This window comes from Coptis chinensis, chromosome 6, assembly GCF_015680905.1.
Source record: "Coptis chinensis isolate HL-2020 chromosome 6, ASM1568090v1, whole genome shotgun sequence".
Classification (NCBI taxonomy): Eukaryota; Viridiplantae; Streptophyta; class Magnoliopsida; order Ranunculales; family Ranunculaceae; genus Coptis; species Coptis chinensis.
The window spans coordinates 69,198,436-69,219,627 of NC_141461.1; the positions used below are offsets into that span (position 1 = coordinate 69,198,436).

Sequence of the window (21,192 nt, forward strand, 5' to 3'; positions counted from 1 at the left end):
TTCGGATACAGACATATCCGCATCCGAACCTATCCGTTTGCATCCCTAGTAGCAACAGTGAAACTAAACATGTTTAGAAACTAGTAGCGGGGGTAGGCAGACTCACACTAGCTCCACTAGTTGACAGTATAAGAAACAGAGCAGCAGGCTGGGTAGGCAAGATGATTTCTTTCAAGGAAGAGTAGTGCTAGCAAGACATGTTCCAAATAGCATACCAATTTATTTCATGGCCATATACAAGTGGGCAAAGTCAGTTCTCAAAGAGTGAAGCCAGAATGGGCTACATTCCCCTGGAAATCAAAAGTTCTGCCAAGAACGGCAGGGCTAGGGTGGAAATTTCTTCAAGGAGCCATGCATACACATGACAGCCTTAGTGCAAGGAAATTCAATTTGGCATCTAGATGCTTATTTCAGAAACATGAGGAAACCAGGTCACATCCTGCTCTCTTGCCCATTTGCTTTCACCTTTCAGACGATAGAACCATATGAGAAACTTATTTCAAGGCCACAAAGACATTACAAGTTATCAAAACTGAGATACTTTAGAAAATTCAATTCTTTCGCCAGCATCCTCGTGAACTCCTATTTCCTTATTAGTATGCATTGGTCAGTCATAGTTAAGTAACTAAAGGAAAAGCCTAGACATAAGGAAGAAACTGAAAAAAACAGAGAAGCAATGGATTCATGGGTGAGTCTTGGTGGTTGTGGCATGCTTCTTTCCAGCATAGAGTTCGTAACTACAAATTCCATGTAAGTGCATCAATCGATACAAACTTTAGGATATGGCATTTATGTTCATTAAGCATGCTGAGCCTGTGTTTAAAATATAAATACTGAAATGGAGATTCAAGAAACTTATCTAATTTGTATACTCCTTCACATAAATAGCCAAGTGAATCTATTATTCTTAATCTTCTGCATTAGTGGCATTGTTCAGTGAAAATATATGTATATGTCACAGAAATATAATAGCACTCTAGTCACTACCCATCATTTCTAGAAGTATGGCCTTTCTCTTCATGTCAATGAAAAACGTTGCCAAAATACATAATAAATGTTTCCTTTTTTCCCATCTATCTTTGTGCACACTTTGTGAGATATGTTGGAATCTCTTGTGTATTTCTAAATACTAGTGTGTGTGTGTGTGTGTGCAAAGTGGAGGAGATGAACAAAGGGTGTTTGTTTCGACCCCCACCTACGTGGCAAACGTCCATTAGTAGGGGTCTCTATTTTATTCATTTAATCAACAGGGCTAAAGCCCAATTCGCAATATCATGGATCAATGTATAAGCCCATTAACTCATGTGTCTAAGGCTGAACCTTAGCCACATGACTTGCCACTAATGTACATTGATTTATGTCCAGATTCATTTCTTATCAAAGAGATAATTATCATTTGACAGTTGTATTCTATCACAATTACTCAAGCAACAAGATTACTTGAGCTACAAGGACTCTCTACTCTACCTATATAAATACCACATTATTTTTCATAAGGAACTACGTGGAAACTTGATCCCTAGAGAATAGATCTTGGGTACGTAGGCAGCCATTATTTGGTTCAGTTTCATCTCCCCCAACATCAAATTCCTCTATTTCTTAGTGCGTTAAATTCATTGCTCGTTGTGTTGAAGCAGTTTATTGCCGAAACATAATTGGCGCCGTCTGTGGGGAAAGAGAATTCATTATCACGTGAAACAATCAAGATGGTAAGCACGAGAAGCAGACCAAATAGTCAACATATTCCTCCTACTAACAAGAATCGCAACCCCGAAATTCAAATCGGCCGATGCATGAATCGTTGAACAATCAAGTTGCTCCTAGTAGTAGGATCAATTCTCAACGTCCGACTATAGCGCAAAAGAACCACCGCCATCCGCCTCCGCCAAAGGCGTACAAGTGCCGCCACCCTTAACACCTTGCAACAAGAAAATCGACAAGTCAAGAATCCTCCATGCGGTCCGCCTTACGTCCCATGTCGATCCTTCATTGACATGGATATGGGCGTGGACATTACTATCACGCCAACTAGCGGAAAAGGTGATAGTAATAACAGCCAATTCACCCCTAATACGGTTGGAAAGGGAGTTACGACGAGTCAAAAATTTAAATAGGAATTTGAGAAGGAAGCTGGTAAAGAGGCAAAGGCCTGTGGACGATGTTGCAAATTCAACAACATCAAGGCGACCACGAAGGGACGCGGGCCATTCCAGTGTATGGGACCGTCTTGACGATCCACTTCGTCGTCCTCAGCAACGTGCTATTTCTCAAGCACAATCAACCAGTGCACGCTCTAGGAGTAATGACCCTATTACCCGTACTTATGGGGAGAATCGGATTGGCAGGGATAACTACTACCCTAAACATGTCCGATCTCAAAGGAAAGATTTACCTCTGAGAAGCAATTTCATAGAAGACCGCCGTCCGAGATATGTCCGACATGACTGGAAAGGCGGGCATCCCAGACAAGAGCAAAAAACATGGAGAAGTGGTATAATTATTCCAACCACCCGGCCAAGGGTGACTACCGGCCTATACAGGCTGGTTACAAGGATAGACAAAGACAATCACCGGGTCGAGTCGATCGTATGTATCGCCAAAGATCTCTAACTCCAATAAGAGATAATGGAAGGTATCCTTCTCCCACATGGGCACGACCGGGCGCCCAAATTATTCGAGCCAATACTTTAACTCTAACGAACAACAACTGAAAGAGTTGATTGCAAAAGAACTTAAGGATAGAGAGTCAAGGGATGTAAGAATGAAAAACTTGACAGTCAATGATGGCGTACTTGATAAGTTTTCGGTCAACATTCAAGAAGCTTACCACCATCCCGACTTCAAACAACCCGATTTTGAACTTTATGATAAGTCGAAAGGAGATCCTGGCTTGCATGTTCTATCATTCAAAAATAAGTTGGTGTTATGGGGAGGAGATGATCCGCTCATATGTAAGCTCTTTCCATCGACTCTAAAGGGAGAAGCATTACGCTGGTTTAGTGAGTTGCCTTCAAGATCAATTCACCAATTCAATGAACTAGAAAATCAGTTTGTTAATCATTTCCGCCACAATTGCAAGACGCCAAAGGATGTCGACTCGCTTCTAAACATCAAGCAACAACGTGACGAGAAGTTACGTACTTTTGTTACTAGGTTCCGAAGGCAAAGGAAAGAGATGTTCCGAAGTTTTCGATGGGATGCTTCTTTTAAGCCTTTAAAGAAGCATTATATTATGAAAGAGACAGAAGTTCGAACTTCATTGTAAGGGATCTTTACCACTCTCTAATTAAAGATGTCCATAAAACTCGATACGATCTGTACGTTAGGGCTGAACAACACATCCGTATCAAGGAGAACCTATCGGCGAAAGCAGCAAGGGACAAAGATATTCGGAGTAAAGATTTTTCTGAAAGCAAGAATTTTAAGCCGAAGCAAGGACAGCCAGATCAACAACATAACGATGGAAAGAATGACAATCAGAAGCAAGTCAATTTCAATCGTGATGGAAAAACTCTACCTGAGCTAAAACTGGCCCCGCTCAATGCCAAGTACTCTGTTATATATGAGAAGTTGAAAAGTGGGAATCTTCTTTCCCTGCCTTATCCACTTTCAGAAAATACCAAAGCGACAAGGGACAAAGCTTTGTGGTGTAAATTCCATAATGACTATGGCCATGAGACAGAACTTTGTCGCTCTCTCTGGGGTCGGATTCAGAAATTAGTGGAGAAAGGACTTTTGAATGAATATCTTATTAAAAACTCTCAACAGGCAGTTGCTGCAACCTATGAGCATGTCATTAATGTTTCCCATTCTCATGTTGAGTCTCTTTCCAAAAGTCAGAGTAAGAATCAAAAGCTTTTGAAAGTTAGTTATGTTGGTGAATTTAACCGTATCAACAAAGTCGATTTTGTCAAAGGAATCTAGACCGAGACTTCTGAAAAAGAGCCCCTCCGATTCACTGATGATGATCTCCTTGGTGTATATCACCCTCACTATGACGCAGTTATAATTTCGTGTCTATAGGTGCTTCTCGTGTTCAACGGTAATGATCGACGGGGGGCCACTTCCGGTCATTTTCGATGGATGTTATTCTCGGATGCAACTTCGGCGAGGGGTATGATCATCGCCGAAGACAATCCTATCATCGGTTTTGATCGGACAACATCTTCGGCCGGTTGGAAGAATTACCTTACCAATCAAATTAATGAACAAAGAAGTTGAGCTCGATTTCTTATTGATGGACCGTCGTTCCCACTATAATGCAATTTTGGGCGAGATTGGATACATTCCATGGGGTCTGTAGTCTCCACATTTCATCGGTGTGTCAAGTTCCCATTATCCGGGCATATTTACAAGGTTCAGTAGTGACCGTGTATCTGCCCATGCCCTGTCATGACAAAGCAATGGATGACTATAAAAATCTGAAGTTCGAGGTAATACGATCCTTGTAAGTGCCCCCCAAGTTAAGTTATACTTGCCAAAGCCCCCTCCATCTATAATATTGAGGCTCATGTGCAAGGGCCGCCGACAGTGGATCGACTTTTGGAAGTGCAAATAGGAGATTCAGCAGAAGAAACCACTTTTATTTCCGCTGAACTTTCGAGCGTAGAACAACAAGAGTTGGTTTCCCTTTTACAACGAAATAAGCGTATCTTCGCTTGGAAAATTGAGAAAATCCCGGGAATAGACCCTTCTGTTGCCTGTCATAAACTTGACATTGATCCAAGTTTCAGGCCAGTTCGCCAAAAACCAAGAAGAATGGCACCTGATCGGAAGCTCAAAGTTAAAGAGGAGATTGATAAGCTACTTGCGGTTAACTTTATCCGACGAGTTACTTACCCAAAATGGCTTGCTAATGTCGTCGCAGTGCCAAAAAAGAATGGACAAATCAGAATTTGTATTGACTTTACAAATCTTAACGCAGCTTGTCCGATTCATCCGTATCCATTGCCACGAATTTCCGAACTAGTGGATGCCATTTCGGGATTCCAACGCTTATCTTTCATGGATGCTTCTTCAGGGTACTACCAGATCTCTTTGAATGTTGATGACCAAGAGTTCACCGCTTTCATTACCGACCAAGGCATTTTCTGCTACACTGTTATGCCTTTTGGTCTGAAAAATGCCGGTGCAACCTACCAAAAGCTTGTCAATACAATTTTTTCCAATCTGCTGGGGATAATAGTGTTCTCTCCATTTTAGTGCATAGTAGATAGTCCCACATTGGTTATCCATCACATCGGGTAGGGTTCGGGCTTGGGCTTGGGCTTACTGTTGTGGGTAGTGGTTTGACCAATTGCCTAAACTTGTTTTGCTTTTTTCTTGAGCAGCAAGTTTCGGTGTTCTATTAGGAGTTGGTCTCTCTTCCTTATCTGTTTAGGAGACTGACCTAACCTCTATAAATAGGACTGTGAGTCCATAGAGGGGACAGACTTCAACAGATCAGAAATCCATCTCAGAGAAACAGAAACCATAATCTGTCCTATTCTTTTTCTCTTCTTACTGTCAGCCGCCAGAGAGAGTTATATTACTGTTCTAAAGGGTAGTCTGTTCTAGTGTAAAGTCAGGCTGCTGTTAACCATTGAATCCTGTGAGGAAGACGCTACAGTTGCCTTTCTGCACCATTGGAAGGGGCGAAATCTTTCCTTAAGGACAACCTAATCCGCGCCTTGGTTATTCCCAGTTACTGTTGTCCTTGTCTCTTCATTGCTACTGCTGTCTACTGTTCCTTTTGTTCTACTTTAGTTGTTGTGTTCATACAACTATTCTAACAAGATATTACATACTAAAATTAGTGATATGCTTTCTTAACATTTTATGTTGGAGTTCATCGTATATAAGATTTTTTTATCGAAAAAGCAAACATTGAATATAGGTTTTTTTCTTTTTTTTCTTCCTATGGTGGTTAAGATGTACGTTAGGGTCAAGAAACTATAATAGTTCTGTGGAGGGTAAACTTTAAAATCAGTATTTTGCACGTACACGAGAAAATGTGAATCTCCGTGGAAGTATGTAATTGAGGGGAGTATGCACAAAACTAGGTGGAATACTCTGTTTAGTACACTTTTAATTAACCATCATTTGGCTACAATATGCAGTTGGTAATGAGGACCCAGCCTATACGCGCGGGAGGATTACACAGTGACTGTTAAGGTGGTGAATAAAGTCAAGTACAACATGACTATACACTGGTAAGTAGAAGCGAAGTCAGTGAGACAAAGACCATTTCATCCTTAATACGGAGGTAAAAAGTAAGGGTGAACTAGTATTACCCCCCACTAGATGAGCCAATTAGGATTTTCCCCTCACTAGATAGGAAATTAGGGTCTCCCTCCTAAACACACGGTCAACTTGGTTTGACCGTTAACTTTCAAGTCAAATAATTGAAAATGACATAAATGCTCCCACCTAATTAAAATTGAACATTTTCTTTATGAAAATAATGAGGGCATTTGTGTAATTTTCAATTGTTTGACTTGAAAGTTAACGGGCAAACCAAATTGACCGTGTGTTCAGTAGAGAGACCCTAATTTCCCATCTAGGAGGGGAATCCTAATTGGCTCATCTAGTGGGGGGAGTAATACTAGTTAACCCAAAAAGTAATACCAAATTATCAGTAAGGAAGGTCAAGGTTAAGAAAATGATAGACATAGGGGAGAAATAGTACCAATTTGATATGCATGTCTAGCTATCCTTTTCTATTGTGAAGATCCCTACAAATATCCTGACTATTGGGTGGAGTTGGTATTAAAATCGCTTTTGGGAACTTGTTTATGGAAGTTCTAATTTTAACAACCCTTGCAAGTTTCAATCGATTGTAGGAGGGTTTTCTTTGCAAGTAGAGACTGGTAAAACATACATGCTTCGCGTTATTAACGCTGCACTCAATGAAGAGCTCTTCTTTAAGATCGTCGGGCATAAATTAACAGTAGTTGAAGTAGACGCAATCTACACTAAGCCCTTCAAGACTGACACCATACTAATTGCTCCAGGCCAAACCACTAATGTTCTTCTTACTGCTAATAGTGGTCCTGGCAAGTATTTAGTAACTGTCTCCCCTTTCCTGGACTCTCCTATTGCTGTCGACAATGTCACAGCTACAGATACAGCCACAGTTCAATACTCCGGCTTATCCCCAACCACCCTCACCAACCCCCCCTCCTCAAAATGCCGCCTCAGTTGCAACAAATTTCATGAACTCGAAGAAATATCCTGCAAAAGTTCCCCTCAACGTGGATCACTCCCTTTTCTTCGCCATTGACCTTGGCATCAACCCCTGTTCTACATGCTCTAATGGGAGCAGAGTAGTGGCAAGTGTAAACAACGTTAGCTTTATCATGCCAACGACTTTGCTCCTGCAAGCATATTTCTTCAATATAAGTGGAGTGTTCACTGACGATTTCCCTGGAAAGCCGCCTATCCCCTTTAATTATACAGGTACTCCACCAAAAAACATGGCTACGACAAATGGGACAAGGCTTTATAGGTTACGATACAACTCGACTATGCAAGTTATTCTGCAAGATACAGGGATCGTTGCCCCAGAAAACCATCCTATCCACTTACATGGTTTCAATTTCTTTCAAGTTGGCACAGGATTAGGCAATTTTAATCCTAAGAAGGACCCCAAAAACTTTAATCTGGATTCAAGGCTGATAATCCAGGTAAAACATGAAACAACATATTTTATCCTTCTTCATTACTTTTTCCTAAGAAATAACTAGTTGGCTAGTTGCCCTTCCTAAGTTCAGAGATTTCTGCATTCTTGGCTTACCGAAACGTTTTGTATTGAACTTATCTGCAAATGTAGGTGTCTGGTTTATGCACTGTCATCTGGAATCGCACACAACGTGGGGACTAAAGATGGCATTCGTCGTGGACAATGGGAAGGCCCCTATGAATCAATTTTACCTCCTCCTAGCGACCTTCCAACTTGTTAGGCAAACTCAACAAGTCAACAGTCATACAGTTTAAGTGTTTCAATCCATATAAGAAAGAAGAAATAAACTGGCTGAGGATACGAGTGTGTTTGGATCTGTTTAGCATCTGCGGTTGGTTGTGTTTGGATCAACGAGTAGTCCCCAAGGAACTTTTAGTTCTGTAGCCCTGTGTCACTGTGTGTACACCACTACTTCCCCATGTACTTGTGAACTTCACAATTGACATTAGAAGCTGCACTGAACGGATTGTTAAAGTGGTTCACGGAAGCACTACAATAATGTCAAATTTGGGAAGAATAGAAGATTATAAGATGCTAATGCAGTCTTTAACCTCTATATATCAATCCAAGTTGCACGTACTGTTCAATAATTGCACTTTAATATTTGCAAGAAAGCATCAGTAATGAATTGCCGCATATGTAAATTGAAAAGTTGCAATTGACTTTAAACAATATTTCGGCTTCAATGAACACATTCCATTTTTATGATTATAACAAAAATAAGAAAACTGTATACTGAGTAATGATTTTTTACAAAGAATACTTTTTTTGTATACAAAATAATTTTAATGTAGATTGAGTAATGAAATTTTACACATTCCTTCTTGTATGATTGTATCATTTCAATCTCCTTGTACTAGCATAGCCATTAAGACTGTTCAACTTCCACATAAACAAGTGGAGTTCAAATAAAATCGATTTCAGATCAATTGTAGTTATTGGACGAACACATGAACATATTATAATCTCCCTAGAACCAAAAATCAAGAGTGCCAGAAGTTTTGCCAGAAGTTTTGCTCAGACTCCTTTTAGCCTTGTTTATACCGACACTGAAAAATATCATGCCAATAAATATCACGATATCTCGTGTTGATCCACGTTTCACAACCATAGTACAAAATATCAGGATATGGCAAAATATCGACCTCTGATTTATGGATATGTATTGTGGATATATTCCTCTGGGTGGGGATATATTACATTGGGGCATCTGCAAATATCATGGATATATCGAGATATATTGATAAATATCACCAAATATCGACAAATATCCACAGACTATGCATGGGTATTTCTGACTGCAAATATCATGGATATATCGACAAATATCCACAAATATCTATATTTTCTTTGAATGTGGTCATTGTAAAGGTTGAATTTGATCAGTCCTTACAAGTGTGAATAATGGGGAAGATTGTGATGGCCGTCGAGTTTTGACTGAGCTCGCTTTGGGACGAGCTGCCTACGTATCAATTTTTGTGATGAACTTGAATCAAGTCAGACGTAGTTCATCTCCTCTGTTTTATAGGTAAGTACCCAATGCTTCCACCATTTCCTCCGTCAGCTCAGGTCCTTATCTTGATGAGAATAAATAAGCTTTTAGACAGTATATTCATGAGCGCGACTGATACTACGACTTTAACTAACACAGCTACGTTGAGCGTTACTGCCCGTTGCGTGCATATGCCAGGTTGTCACCTCGTTCTGGACGAAGTGTTATGTTGTAACGATCTGTCATGAGTCCTGGAGGTTGTCACCTCGTTCTGGACAAGGTGTTATGTTGTAACGATCTGTCATGAGTCCTGGGGGTTGTCACCTTGTTCTGGACGAGGTGTTATGTTGTAACGATCTTCCATGAGTTATCCTGATTCGTGTTGGACACGTGCATAATATATATAAATATATTATTCCCTCACAGTCGTACTTTTAATATAAATTACTTTCTAATGCTAAAAAATACACCTCAGAATTCCTACATATTACATTGACTTTTCATTCTTTAACAATGAATCTTGAATTTTTTTTCTACATATTACAATACTTGTTGCACTTGCACTGAGCGTTCAATCATATAGCGCATCTATTAGATCTTCTCATTGTGATTGAATCCATGATGAGAGCGTGAAGGCCTCGCAACCCCTCGATGTCCATAGATGCCTCGCTATAGAGTCTATCCAACACTCTAACGCCTTGAGAGACGACCAACACAACTCCAATCCACTTCATCAGTTGTCAATAGGACGTGTTCAATTACATCACTTGCCAAAACCATGCTCCCACTAATATCCTCCCCATCACTGCCATAAACCACATCCATCATCTTGATCAGGCAATCTACAACATATTGCAGCCCTTTGGTTGAAGCCAGGATTTTACATCCTTCAATGGAGGTTGTTATTATTTGGGACAATAGGGGAAGCATAAATAAAACAGAATAGAATGGTCTTGGTTCATCCTCACCCTTGATGGAAAGAAGGTACTCGAGAAGATCTAGAGCCTTTAGCATCCAGTCAAAGGGTGATTCCGCCAAGTCCTTCCCAACAAACAACACTTAATCAAGAAGATCCTCTCCTTTTCTATGATCATGATCTTTTGTCTCTTGCAAGAACTCTAGAACATTACCCATCGTCTCGTTCGGACCATTGACCATCATTATTCTCATGCTTTTATCAATATAACTCTCACTGATTTCAAAGACGTTTTCTGCTGAGACCGATTTCATCTTCTTTTCTTAAAATGATTCCTTCACGTATGAATCTTCAGCACAGATGCGCGCACACAAGAACAACTGGCCCTAGCATTTCCAGAGAGATAAGAGAACGAAGATAACAATAAAACAATCAAACAATCAAACAATCAAACAGTCATTGAATACCAAAGACACGTGGCATCTACAATTATTATAAAACTCAGAACGTGATACAGACCAACTAAGCAAAACCCAAACTACACAGAGACAACAAAATCCTACAAAAATTTCGGCATAGTTTTCTCTGTATTTTCGACATTTCATAAACTTAAATCCTGTCATAACTTGGAAATCCAATAAAACTACACCCAACTACTAAAAATATACTGATTCGTAGAACCGGTTACTTAACCATATCGACTAGTGCCAATTAAGTCAAGTAACAAACCCTCGAATCAAATATATATCGACAAATTCAAGCCAACTAGAGAAAGGAACAGCTTGGTTCAACTCACCTCAGGGCTCAAAGTAGAGGAATAAAATTTCAAAACTGTTACAACTTTCTACTTATCCTGATTTCCACAATTCCAAACGCATATGAAATGATAAACTAGCTAGATTAAGAATTAAAGAAAGCAAGTCAAATAAGTGAATAACATATGTGAGCTGGAAAGGTAATTCTTTCAAGACAAGCTATAGATTTTAAGAAACAAACCTATAGATTTCAAGACAGCTACTCTTAGAAGTTAAAATAAGGTTGATAAGCTAATAGAATCCTTAAGGGATAAGCAAATAACAGGGGGCATCAATCAAGCAACAAAGATTTGTGCGAAGACTAAAATCGGGATAACTACAAATTATAAGACATTTGGTTACAGGTTGTGAACAGAGTCATAATTACACAACGAGTAAGCATCTTCACTCACCTCTTAGCTCGAGAAACATAAGCTAGTATGAACTTGCAGCAGTTTACTTCTCTGAGGCGGAAAAGTTGGTTCACAGTATCAAAATGTGGAGAGATGCTATGTTGTTGAAAGCGTACAGTGCGTCAAGAAATTCAAAAAGATGCAATTGTAACTAAGAAATAAACAAGCCCAACACTACATTAATATACACTACCTAATATACAAACCAAATGACTTTACCATGGCACACAACCAAAACATATCCCTTATATGCATACAAACACCCACAATTTCAGTTGTTGCAAAAAACAACAAGCAACAAATAAAACTAGTATACGAAATGGGTAGAAGTTTTACCTCAAGAGAATCAGAAGGCAACTCCACTACTGCAAATCAAACTCCACTACTGCACCAACAATGAACATGTTATTTGAATTATTCTTACTAATAAATGCTCGACTTTCTTACTCAAAATACTAGAAAAATTGATATTTGCTGGGGTGAAAAAACACGACATACCTAGTGCGCAATAACCAAAAGTGGGAGAAGAACAAACCACTGAGACAACACGACGTACCTAGAGCGCAACAACTAAGTTTTCAGCTGTGCTTATGCTGCAAAATAGAAAAACAAGCAACCACTGAGAACATACTTGTACAAAAGACAAGGAAGAGTTCATGGAAGAGTTTGCTCTACCCTCAAAGACAAGGACCAAAGACGGATGCAATCCTCTTCTAGATGACTTCAAGAATACAAAATATTTTATGATATACATAACTCAAATATAAAAACCACCACTTAACATCACATTCTACAAAAAATTTGGCAGAGTTTCTTTTGTATTTTCAATATTTCATAAATTTAAAACCTGTTATAACCTGAAAATCAACTAATATACTTCCATAACATATATTAAAACCTCATACCTCATAAACCCAAGTACCTAACTACTCAAATATATATTGATTCGTAGAAAAAAAAAACAAACAAAAAGTAGATGATCCTGCTGCTGCATTTCAACATAAAAACATTATATATGGTGGAGTTTGATATCCAGGGTCGTCATGGTGCAAGCTGGCTATGACTGTCCTGGTACGTAACCTGACTTGACTCACTTGAGAAGCTTTTTAGTAGAGGATTGTAAGTATTTAAATAAAAAGACAACTTGCAATTTAAAAGAATGAAGGAGACCCTAATCGTAATGTCTTCAAATGCAAATTATCCTTTTCAGTTTAACTCTATACAAGTTGCATTTTTTTATGTTACAGTCTTGACCAAACACAAAAAATGGAGAAATATTATATAAAGACAAAATTTCTTCCACCACTACGTCTATTTCTAATATTCCATCACTGTCTTTGACAAAACATATAAGAAATGATGAAATCTTCAAATGCGTTAAACTGGTACGTACTAGGTATTGGTCCTTAAAAGAGGTTCATTGGACAAACCTGAAACCATAACTCAATTTAATTCCCACTTGGAATTGAATAGAAAATATTTGAACCTTATTTCTTATCCTTGTCAAATGACTAGATTACACTTGCCCGCAACATATATTGAAATAGTCTAGTTCCAGTGCATTCCCTTGCTACCATCAAAACCCCTCTCTTACAAACATCGTCAGTGTCATACCTATATTCCATCATAAATCCCCCTACGAAAACTATAGTGAATTGCCGACGAATCCGCTAGTCTATATATATTATAAGAACAAACTTTTATGCCCAACTGCTTAGGTGCGAAGTGTACTCCTAAGCATCTCAGCATACATGAATTGCCGACAGATCCCCTAGTCTATATATATTATCGTCGCAAGTCACAGAGATTACTACCATGTCTTGCAAAACCAGAAACTGGACTACTATGGTGGCTAATGGCATAGGAGAAGGTTTGGTATTAAGCACTTAGGGATAAAATCTGAGGAATATTCAAGGAATCGGCGAAATGGTAGAAGATATATAAAACATGTTGAAAGTTGAAATAGATGTAAAATAGATAATGTTGAAGCACATACATACTCCATATCCAGTAACATCACCAATATGCATATATTGTTAGAGTGAATGTATGCATTTTTGTTAATTGTTTTTAGCAAACAGACGCTCTATCCATTGATCTACAAGCGCATGTTCTTAAGAGTTCAAAAACTATTTTTCTCAAGGATTTATCACATCAAATGGTGTCTACCAAAAAAGACATACATAACATTCTCACTTCAATGAAATGTTATATGGTTGAACAACAATAACACGGTTTAAAACAATACGAAAACATAAATCCAGTCATATTGAAGTAGACTCACTTCCAGGAACCTGTATTTTTGCTTGGATCTGGCCAACAAGAGCTTCTTCAGCAAGGCAGTTCTTTCTCCAGCTTCATATACAAATGAGAAAGACAAAAAATAAAAAAAAGATCATGCATCTCTATTTATAGGGACCCCTACACAAATATACAACAACAATTAACGCAGATACAAACATGCCACCTAATACCATTTGACAAACTAGCATACTACTTGGCCATTAAAGGAGTGCTACAACAACCGAGCCAGTATGCAACATTTTGGTCATTGGCACTATGAAATTTCACCATTTACTAACTCATCCATTCAGTTAAAGTGAATCAATTTTGTACCTAAAAGACCTTCATATATAGTTCTAAGTCATTGAAAACCATTATAGGGTACAAATATGAGAAATAGTATAGGCTACAAACGAAATGACGATTTAATGATGATTTCATCTAACACACCAAAGCGTATCCCATAACATGCTACGTCTAGCTGCTTTTTGCTCTTTCATCACTTTAACAATGCTAGGAACCATGCATAAGCTTTCAAGCAAGCAATTAACATATATATATATATATATATATATATATATATATATATATATATATATATATATATATATATATATATATATCCTAATATATGCCACAATCACTAGTTTTCGAATTGTTGTCTGGCCCTAGCTATTAATACATTGACTTTCAAGAAATCAAATTTTCTAAGTCAATAATCAATTACTTATATCAGTCAAAATAATAGCATAGATACACTTCATGTAACAGAATACAAGTGATACTAATCAGATATTCCTGCCTTAACAGTAGAATAATGCTAATACATTTGCGGACAGAAAACATTCAATACTGAGATAATCATGCATTAACAATAGGTGAAGCTAATGCATTTGGTGAAAACTCCTAGAAGTCCTGAATCTTTAGAATCCTTGCAAACAAGGTGTATTGCAATTAACAAATATGTCCAAGAAGTCAACAAGATGCTAAATTCATGTAGGACTTTCTAGAGACCTCTCCGATTTCAATCAGAAAAGGGTATGGCTAGTGAAAGTTCAAAGGAACAGACACAAATACACATTTTAATCGACTCACCACTTAACATGAAAAGGACCTACATCACTATTTATATAAGATTAAAAGGGATTTTATTATAATACAAAATATGCTCTGTAGAAGATCACGGTTCACACACATTCTCATGGTCTAAACAAAACATATATCCGTCATCAATTTAACTGACTATAGACTGATAGCTTCAATATCAAACTTTATGAAATTGTGTATCCAAAGAATAGAGGAACCACCTTGGTAAAGCCAGAACCTAATTGCTTAACTTACGAAGTAGCATGAGAATATTTGAAATCAAGCACACTGCACACCTAAAACAACAGGGCAGCTTGTTTTATGGATAAGACTTATTAATTAAGCAATACCCACTTCAAATAATTCGATAATTTCATCTAAACCATGAAGAGTACTAGAACTGTGGAAGCAACAAGATACATATCTACATATTGGTCATGGTTCAAAAGTTGGAATGATCAATTTACTAATCTATTAATAAAATAAACTTTTAAATGAGTGCTAAAACAAATAACAATATTTAGAGTTGGAAAGTTAGACACGAATAAAATAATCATGGATGGGAGGGGACAAGAAAGCTTACCTTATTGAGCTCTGCAATTGAACTTTCAAAAGTGTTAACATATCTAATCCAGAGATGAAACGTCACAACACTTCTTTGGAGAAACCTGAAGAGTATTCCCTACTGACGGATATCAAATCGTTTTGATCCTTTCAATCGTCAGTTGGAACTAGATAGTATAGTCACTCTCAAAATAAATATGAGACTGAACTAGAAGGACATAAACAAGTGAATGGAACTCACTGGATAAGAGACTCTTTGAGTTTGAGAGGTGTGCGAGAGACCGAGAGAGGAGAGGGTAGAGTAGCTCGCGTGGGAGAGGGTAGGAGTATCATTTTTTTTATTTTCTTCGTCAATTTGCAATCACCAGCACCAATTATCTCCGACTATTGTGTAAATCAAACATATCGTCGACATATCAACAAATATCGTCGATATTTGTACTGGTTTTTATCCAAATTAATATCGTGATATTTATTTACCCTTCTCTGAAATCTCAATATATATACCGATATTTTGTACTATGTTCACAACGTCGAAAATTAGGGTTGACTCAGCAAATTTATTAATTTCCAACCTTGTGACATTTTAGGGTTTAGGGTTTTGCAATTGTCCCAAAAATTCCCAAACCTAATTTCTCGAAATAAAATCCAGAGTGAGAAACTTTGTTACTCAATTCTCAATTCCAAACAATGGGTATGAATTTATTTGACGATTCAGATGACGTGGAGGAAATTTCAAAGATTGAAACAAACAAAGACTTTGCAAAAAGATATGAACACAATAAGAAGAGAGAAGATTTGCATAGATATGAGGAGTTGAAAAAGAAACAAGTTATTAGTAGTGGTTCAGAAGATGAGTCAGAGTCAGAATCAGATGATGAGTCAGATTTGAAGTCAGGTAAAAGTGTTTTAGAATTATATGATAATTTAATTAAGATTAGAAATAAGGATCCTAGTATTTTTTATAATAAAGATGCCAAGTTATTTCAATCTGATGAAGAAGAGGGTGGGAATGCCAAGGCCAAGAAGAAAGAGAAGCCAATGTATTTGAAAGATGTAGTTGCTAAGCATTTAATTGAAGATGGGCCTGATATGGATGATGAAGAGGGGTTGGAGAAATCGGGTGTGAAGAAGAGTTATAATGAAGAGCAAGAGGAGTTAAGGAAGTCGTTTTTAGATGCAAGTAAAGGTGCGTTTGATAGTGAGGACGATGGGGATTTGTTGACGGAGAAGAAAAGAAATGAGGGTGAGGATGAGGATGAGGATGATTATAAGTTTGAGTTGAATAAGAAGGTGAAGGAGTGTTATGGTGAGGAGATGGATGAGAATGAGAAGTTTTTGCATAATTTTTTGTTGGAGAAGTCGTGGATTGAGAAGGATAAAGGGAAGAAGCCTTATAATGAGGATTTACTTATATTGTCGGAGGATGAAGAAGAGATTGAGAAGCAAGAGAGGTATGAGGCTGCGTTTAATTTTCGGTTTGAGGAGGGAGCTGGAGATAGGGTATTAGGTCATGCTCGGGTTACAGAAGGGTCGGTGAGGAAGAAGAATAATGCTCGTAAATTGCAGAGGAAGAATAAGGAGGAGAGAATGGCTCAAGCGGAATTTCAGAGGAAAGAGGAGTTGAAACATTTGAAGAATTTGAAGAAGAAGGAAATTGAGGAGAAGCTTGAGAAGATTCGGGCTATTGCAGGTTTAACTGAGGATGGGACTTGTAAACTGAATGTAGATGATTTAGAAGAGGATTTTGATCCTGAGGAATATGATCGAAAGATGAATGAGATGTTTGATGTGGATTACTATCAAGCGGAGGAAGTAGACCCTGGTTTTGGCAGTGATGATGACGAAGATGGTGATGGTATTGAAAAACCTGATTTTGATAAAGAAGATGAGTTACTTGGACTTTCAAAAGACTGGGGTGTTGGTGCTTCTGGTGATGGGTTTTGGGCAGCAAGGGAAAAAGTCTTAAAGCTTAAGGCGGAGGAGAAGGATGTTGACGTTTCCGTCAACGATGAGCAAGGAGAGGAAGATCTTCCTGGGGAAAGTAAAAGGAAGATGAAGCATAAAATCCCTTTTCAGGAGAAGGTTGCTCTTGATAATGAATTAGAGGAGTACTACAAGTTGGACTATGAGGATACAATAGAAGACCTTAAAACACGTTTTAAGTACACCTCTGTTCCCCCTCGAAGATTTGGATTAAATCCTGTTGAGCTGGTAATGACGGATGAGAAGGAGTTGAATCAATATGTGTCTGTGAAAAAGCTTGCTCCTTACAGGGAAAAAGAGTGGAAGGTACCCAGTAGTAAGAGGTACAGCCAGAAAATGAAGAATAACTTAGGCGGGGAAGCTGAGGATCTGAAGGGTAAGAAAAGTGGTAACAAGCATAAACGCAAAAGTGATGGTCCTGAAGCAGGTTCTGCAGAGAAAGGGGAAACCCAAGTGGATGAATCCAATGGTGAAGTGGGTGGTATGTCTAGGCGGAGCAAGAGAAGGCGCCGTCAAGCAGAGCTTAAATTATCACATTCGAGACTCGCAGCGTACGGAAAGATTCCTTCATCTAAAAACAAGCAAAAACAATGATAGTACTGATTTTGGTCGAAGAAGGTACTTCATATTTTGAACTCATCTAGATCTCGTGTTATCTCCTGTTTTTTACTTAACTAGTTTTTGTCCTGTTTGTATTACTATCTTATCTAGGTTATAACTGTTTATTCAGTCTATCCTGAATGGTTAGCCTAGAGCACAATGCTCCCGCTAGTACGTCACCGTCTGGGTTGGTCAGATGTATGAAGCCTTACCCTGCAAACAGAGAAATGGTTACGGTGACTGAAGTTGTGAGTTCAAGAACAGAAAGGAGCAAACTTACCTTTGCATCGAGTCCCGCCCTCTGTTGTGATCCGAGAAAAATCTAGTAGTGCTGTGGGGTATGGTTGTTGGCAACTGAAGCAATAATACCAATCAAGTACATAAAACGAAATGAACATTTGTGTATTAATAGGTATTTGCAAACTTAAAATGATTATAATGATGGTGACCACAAATGAGAAGCCAGTAGGCAGGTATATGAGGTCTAAGTAGTGGTCACAATTGGAAAAGCTAAGCCCCTGTACTATTTTCTAAAACAAGTCTGGTATTGGTCTTGGATAGGGTAGCTTTAGCAGTCTGAAGCAAGCATACTAGCGAATCTTTAAGCACACATATTATAGTTATAATAGTATCATGTTAATTTTTAATGTCTACTATGAGGATGGTAACCAGAAAATGAGAAGCCAATTGGGCAGAGATAAGCAGAAAACAACTTTATTACATAGACTGGGACTAAGACGGCTGTCTGCCCCTTTAAGGACCTAAAGATTGTTACCATCTATTAAATTTTTATCCTGTTTTCATTATAATCGTAGTGAAGTCAATCCATTTCTTTTTTAATTGTTCCCTTACTGCGTCTTTGTTGTCAGTAGTGCTAGTAGGAGCAGGATTGAGGATTTTAAACTAACGCGTTCTGTATCTTTTTTTTGTTAGTTCGAGTGGTTGCTGACTTGCTGGCGGACTGGTTCTATCTTCACTGTATCAAATGTTTTTATGCTGATTCGATGGGAAGAATCAAATGTGAACTACCTTTTGGTGTTTCTTCTGTGGTTTAATTCAAGTTGTTACTTGTGAATGATACCGCGTATTTGTTGAGATCTGTTATTAGGTTGTTCTGATTCTTAGTACTTTGACCCAAGCTGAAGTACTTGGCAAAATTTTTGTAGGAGTCTTCTCTTCTTCCAAACCTTATATTGGATTTTCATGTTTCTTTCCAAAAACCTTATAATAAGTTCTTTTGAGTGCAATTTTTCAGATTTTCAAATCACACTTCATGAGTCATGACAATCGTCATCTGGTATTCTAATAGACTTATTGAAAAATACTAATTGTCTGTCACACAGCTTAAACTAGCTTAAGTTTGCGGGTTCAGTACTATCACTTTTCTTTGTACTGTCAGCTAATCGGAGTGGAATGACGACGTGGAGAAGAAATTGGGAGAGCTGGATGTTAAATTATCGGAAAATGTCTTATTAAGGATTGAGAATAAAGAAATGCCCACCTGTTTCAATGTATTCGCAGTGTTATGGAATCCTTTTCTAAGGAAGGTAGACAGTCTGAGGCTCGAGATTTGAGTGAAAGTGTCCTCTTATCCCCAGAGATTCTGGTATCTTGGAACTTTGTGCTTGACAAAACATAAGGCCTGTGGTACAAAATCAGCCTGTGGCGTGTTATTGCAGCACTATGTATCGTCATTTATATTTTTCTTGGATAGTATATAACTATTTTTCTGCACTGCAAGGGGACACATCTGCAAAGAAGAGGAACAAAGAAAATGGAAGGGAAAAAAAGGACGAAGCAGGGAGGAGAAAGAAGAGAGAACAGTCGAGGAATGTGAGTGCTGTGCTGGAGGAGAAGCGGTTAGTAGTTGTTCCTGATCAATGCTAGAATTTGGCAGATAGCTCCATATTTTTAACATCCCCCAGCCACCCACACACACAATGATGCTAGATTGGTTTTTACTTTCTAGGCCAGATGCAGTCTCAAATCGGTGAATACCGGCTTTAAGAATCAAGACCTGAGCTGCTGAAGCGTTTAGGAAAAAGTTTGTGGCATCTGCCAACATGGGGACTATAGGTGAGGAAAATATCTTGAGTTGGGGATGTCTATTTGATGCGCATGAGCTTGTAGCTCAACTGGTTGTACACCTTCCCTTCACTGGGAGGTGACGCGTTTGAATCTCACTAGTGCACTTGGGGGGTTTTCACTCTTGTAAGCTTTTAATCCTTTTCAGGCCGTGATAATAGCCTTAGGCCTGTTCTTCTAGAGCATTATGTGGCTCCATGATCCAATACGCTTTGGGGATGGTGACAATATGGCCCACCAAGTCTCTGCGAGTAACGTGGAGGTGATTAGAGTACTATACTGGTAGCAACATATTTGGGTTGTAAGCAACACTTCTATGTATGTACAATATATACATTCTTTTAAAGATATATATATCTGAAAACGTCAAAACGAGGATAAAAATCAGAGAGCAAGAAAGTTTCAGTTGTTAAGGAAGTGAAAAAAGTGGACTGGGGTGGAATGATACAAGTGGCGAGGATGTGCTGATCACTTTCAAATGATATGGTCAAGGTGAGATTTGCAAAACCGAAAGTACTTAATTTAATTTAAGTGTTCCGTTAATTTAATGTTATGTATTACTTCCACTGAAACGTTTTTCATATTAGGTGAGGTTGTGAGCAAGCAGTTGAGATGAGTGAGTGGGCAGAAGCATTGGGGCTATGAACAAGCCAGTAAGGATCGTTTAAACTTTAAAGTTAGCATGAAGATGGGAAGAAACTTTTTAATGAGGAAATGCTGGTTGTGTCAAGTATTCAAGGTAATCAGAAACAATATGAAGATATAACGGGCCGGAATGAGATAACATGCTGAACAACTATATTGGCGAGACTACTCCGAGACTCGAAGTGCTTTGCATAATCTATCGCTCCGTTGAAAATGGGAAGGCATTGTAGAATCCTTTTGATTGGTGCTTGGTGGTGTGTTTTGAAAAGCTAGCAGATATAGCTAATGCAAAGAATTGTGATATTTGATATACCACTGTTATTGAATACAGTATCCAATGTGTTTGCATATTTCTAATATCGATGTATGCCATTATATTCGGAAAAAAAAACATGAAAACAGACATTGCAAGGATGGTTGATATACCAATGTCACAATATGTTTGCATCTTTCTTATAGTTTGCAAAAACGAGAACACAGCAAGTATAGATGTCACAGTCGAGAGCAATGATTTGAAGAAGCAATCTATCGTCAAGAATCTGTGCCAGTTGATGGGTTATTTGTTTTACAACAACTTAAAAAGAGGTTTGAATATACTTTGGCTTTTA

General features: G+C 38.2%; 1 protein-coding gene, 1 long non-coding RNA gene and 1 pseudogene across 7 annotated transcripts; 2 read left to right on the forward strand and 1 right to left on the reverse strand.

Annotated features, from left to right (window-relative positions):
• The first annotated feature begins 6,751 nt into the window (after positions 1 to 6,751).
• On the forward strand, positions 6,752 to 8,249 carry LOC147494169 (laccase-4 pseudogene; annotated as a pseudogene). The gene is made up of 2 exons (XR_015199523.1): positions 6,752 to 7,664; positions 7,811 to 8,249. The product of XR_015199523.1 is annotated as a laccase-4 pseudogene (transcript).
• A 1,671-nt stretch (positions 8,250 to 9,920) lies between these two features.
• LOC147494170 (uncharacterized) lies at positions 9,921 to 15,612 on the reverse strand. Of its 3 annotated transcripts, XR_015199565.1 has the most exons (6): positions 15,288 to 15,612; positions 13,620 to 13,690; positions 11,834 to 11,928; positions 11,672 to 11,720; positions 11,336 to 11,386; positions 9,921 to 10,514 (listed from the first exon to the last, which is right to left on the reverse strand). It is a non-coding gene; the product is annotated as an uncharacterized LOC147494170 (long non-coding RNA). The 3 variants fall into 3 exon arrangements; XR_015199563.1 differs by lacking the exon at positions 11,336 to 11,386; XR_015199564.1 differs by having other exon boundaries at positions 11,336 to 11,720.
• Positions 15,613 to 15,795: 183 nt separating this feature from the next.
• LOC147494171 (protein kri1-like) lies at positions 15,796 to 19,101 on the forward strand. 3 transcript variants are annotated; one of them, XR_015199108.1, is made up of 3 exons: positions 15,796 to 17,872; positions 17,966 to 18,192; positions 18,788 to 19,101. XR_015199108.1 is itself a non-coding variant. In XM_086566588.1 (2 exons), exon 1 carries the CDS (start codon positions 15,959 to 15,961, stop codon positions 17,846 to 17,848), a length of 1,890 nt encoding a protein of 629 aa, XP_086422714.1. In that variant the 5' UTR covers positions 15,796 to 15,958; the 3' UTR covers positions 17,849 to 17,872; positions 18,788 to 19,101. The 3 variants fall into 3 exon arrangements, 1 of the variants encoding a protein (XP_086422714.1); XR_015199109.1 differs by having other exon boundaries at positions 17,985 to 18,192; XM_086566588.1 differs by lacking the exon at positions 17,966 to 18,192.
• The last annotated feature ends 2,091 nt before the right edge of the window (positions 19,102 to 21,192 follow it).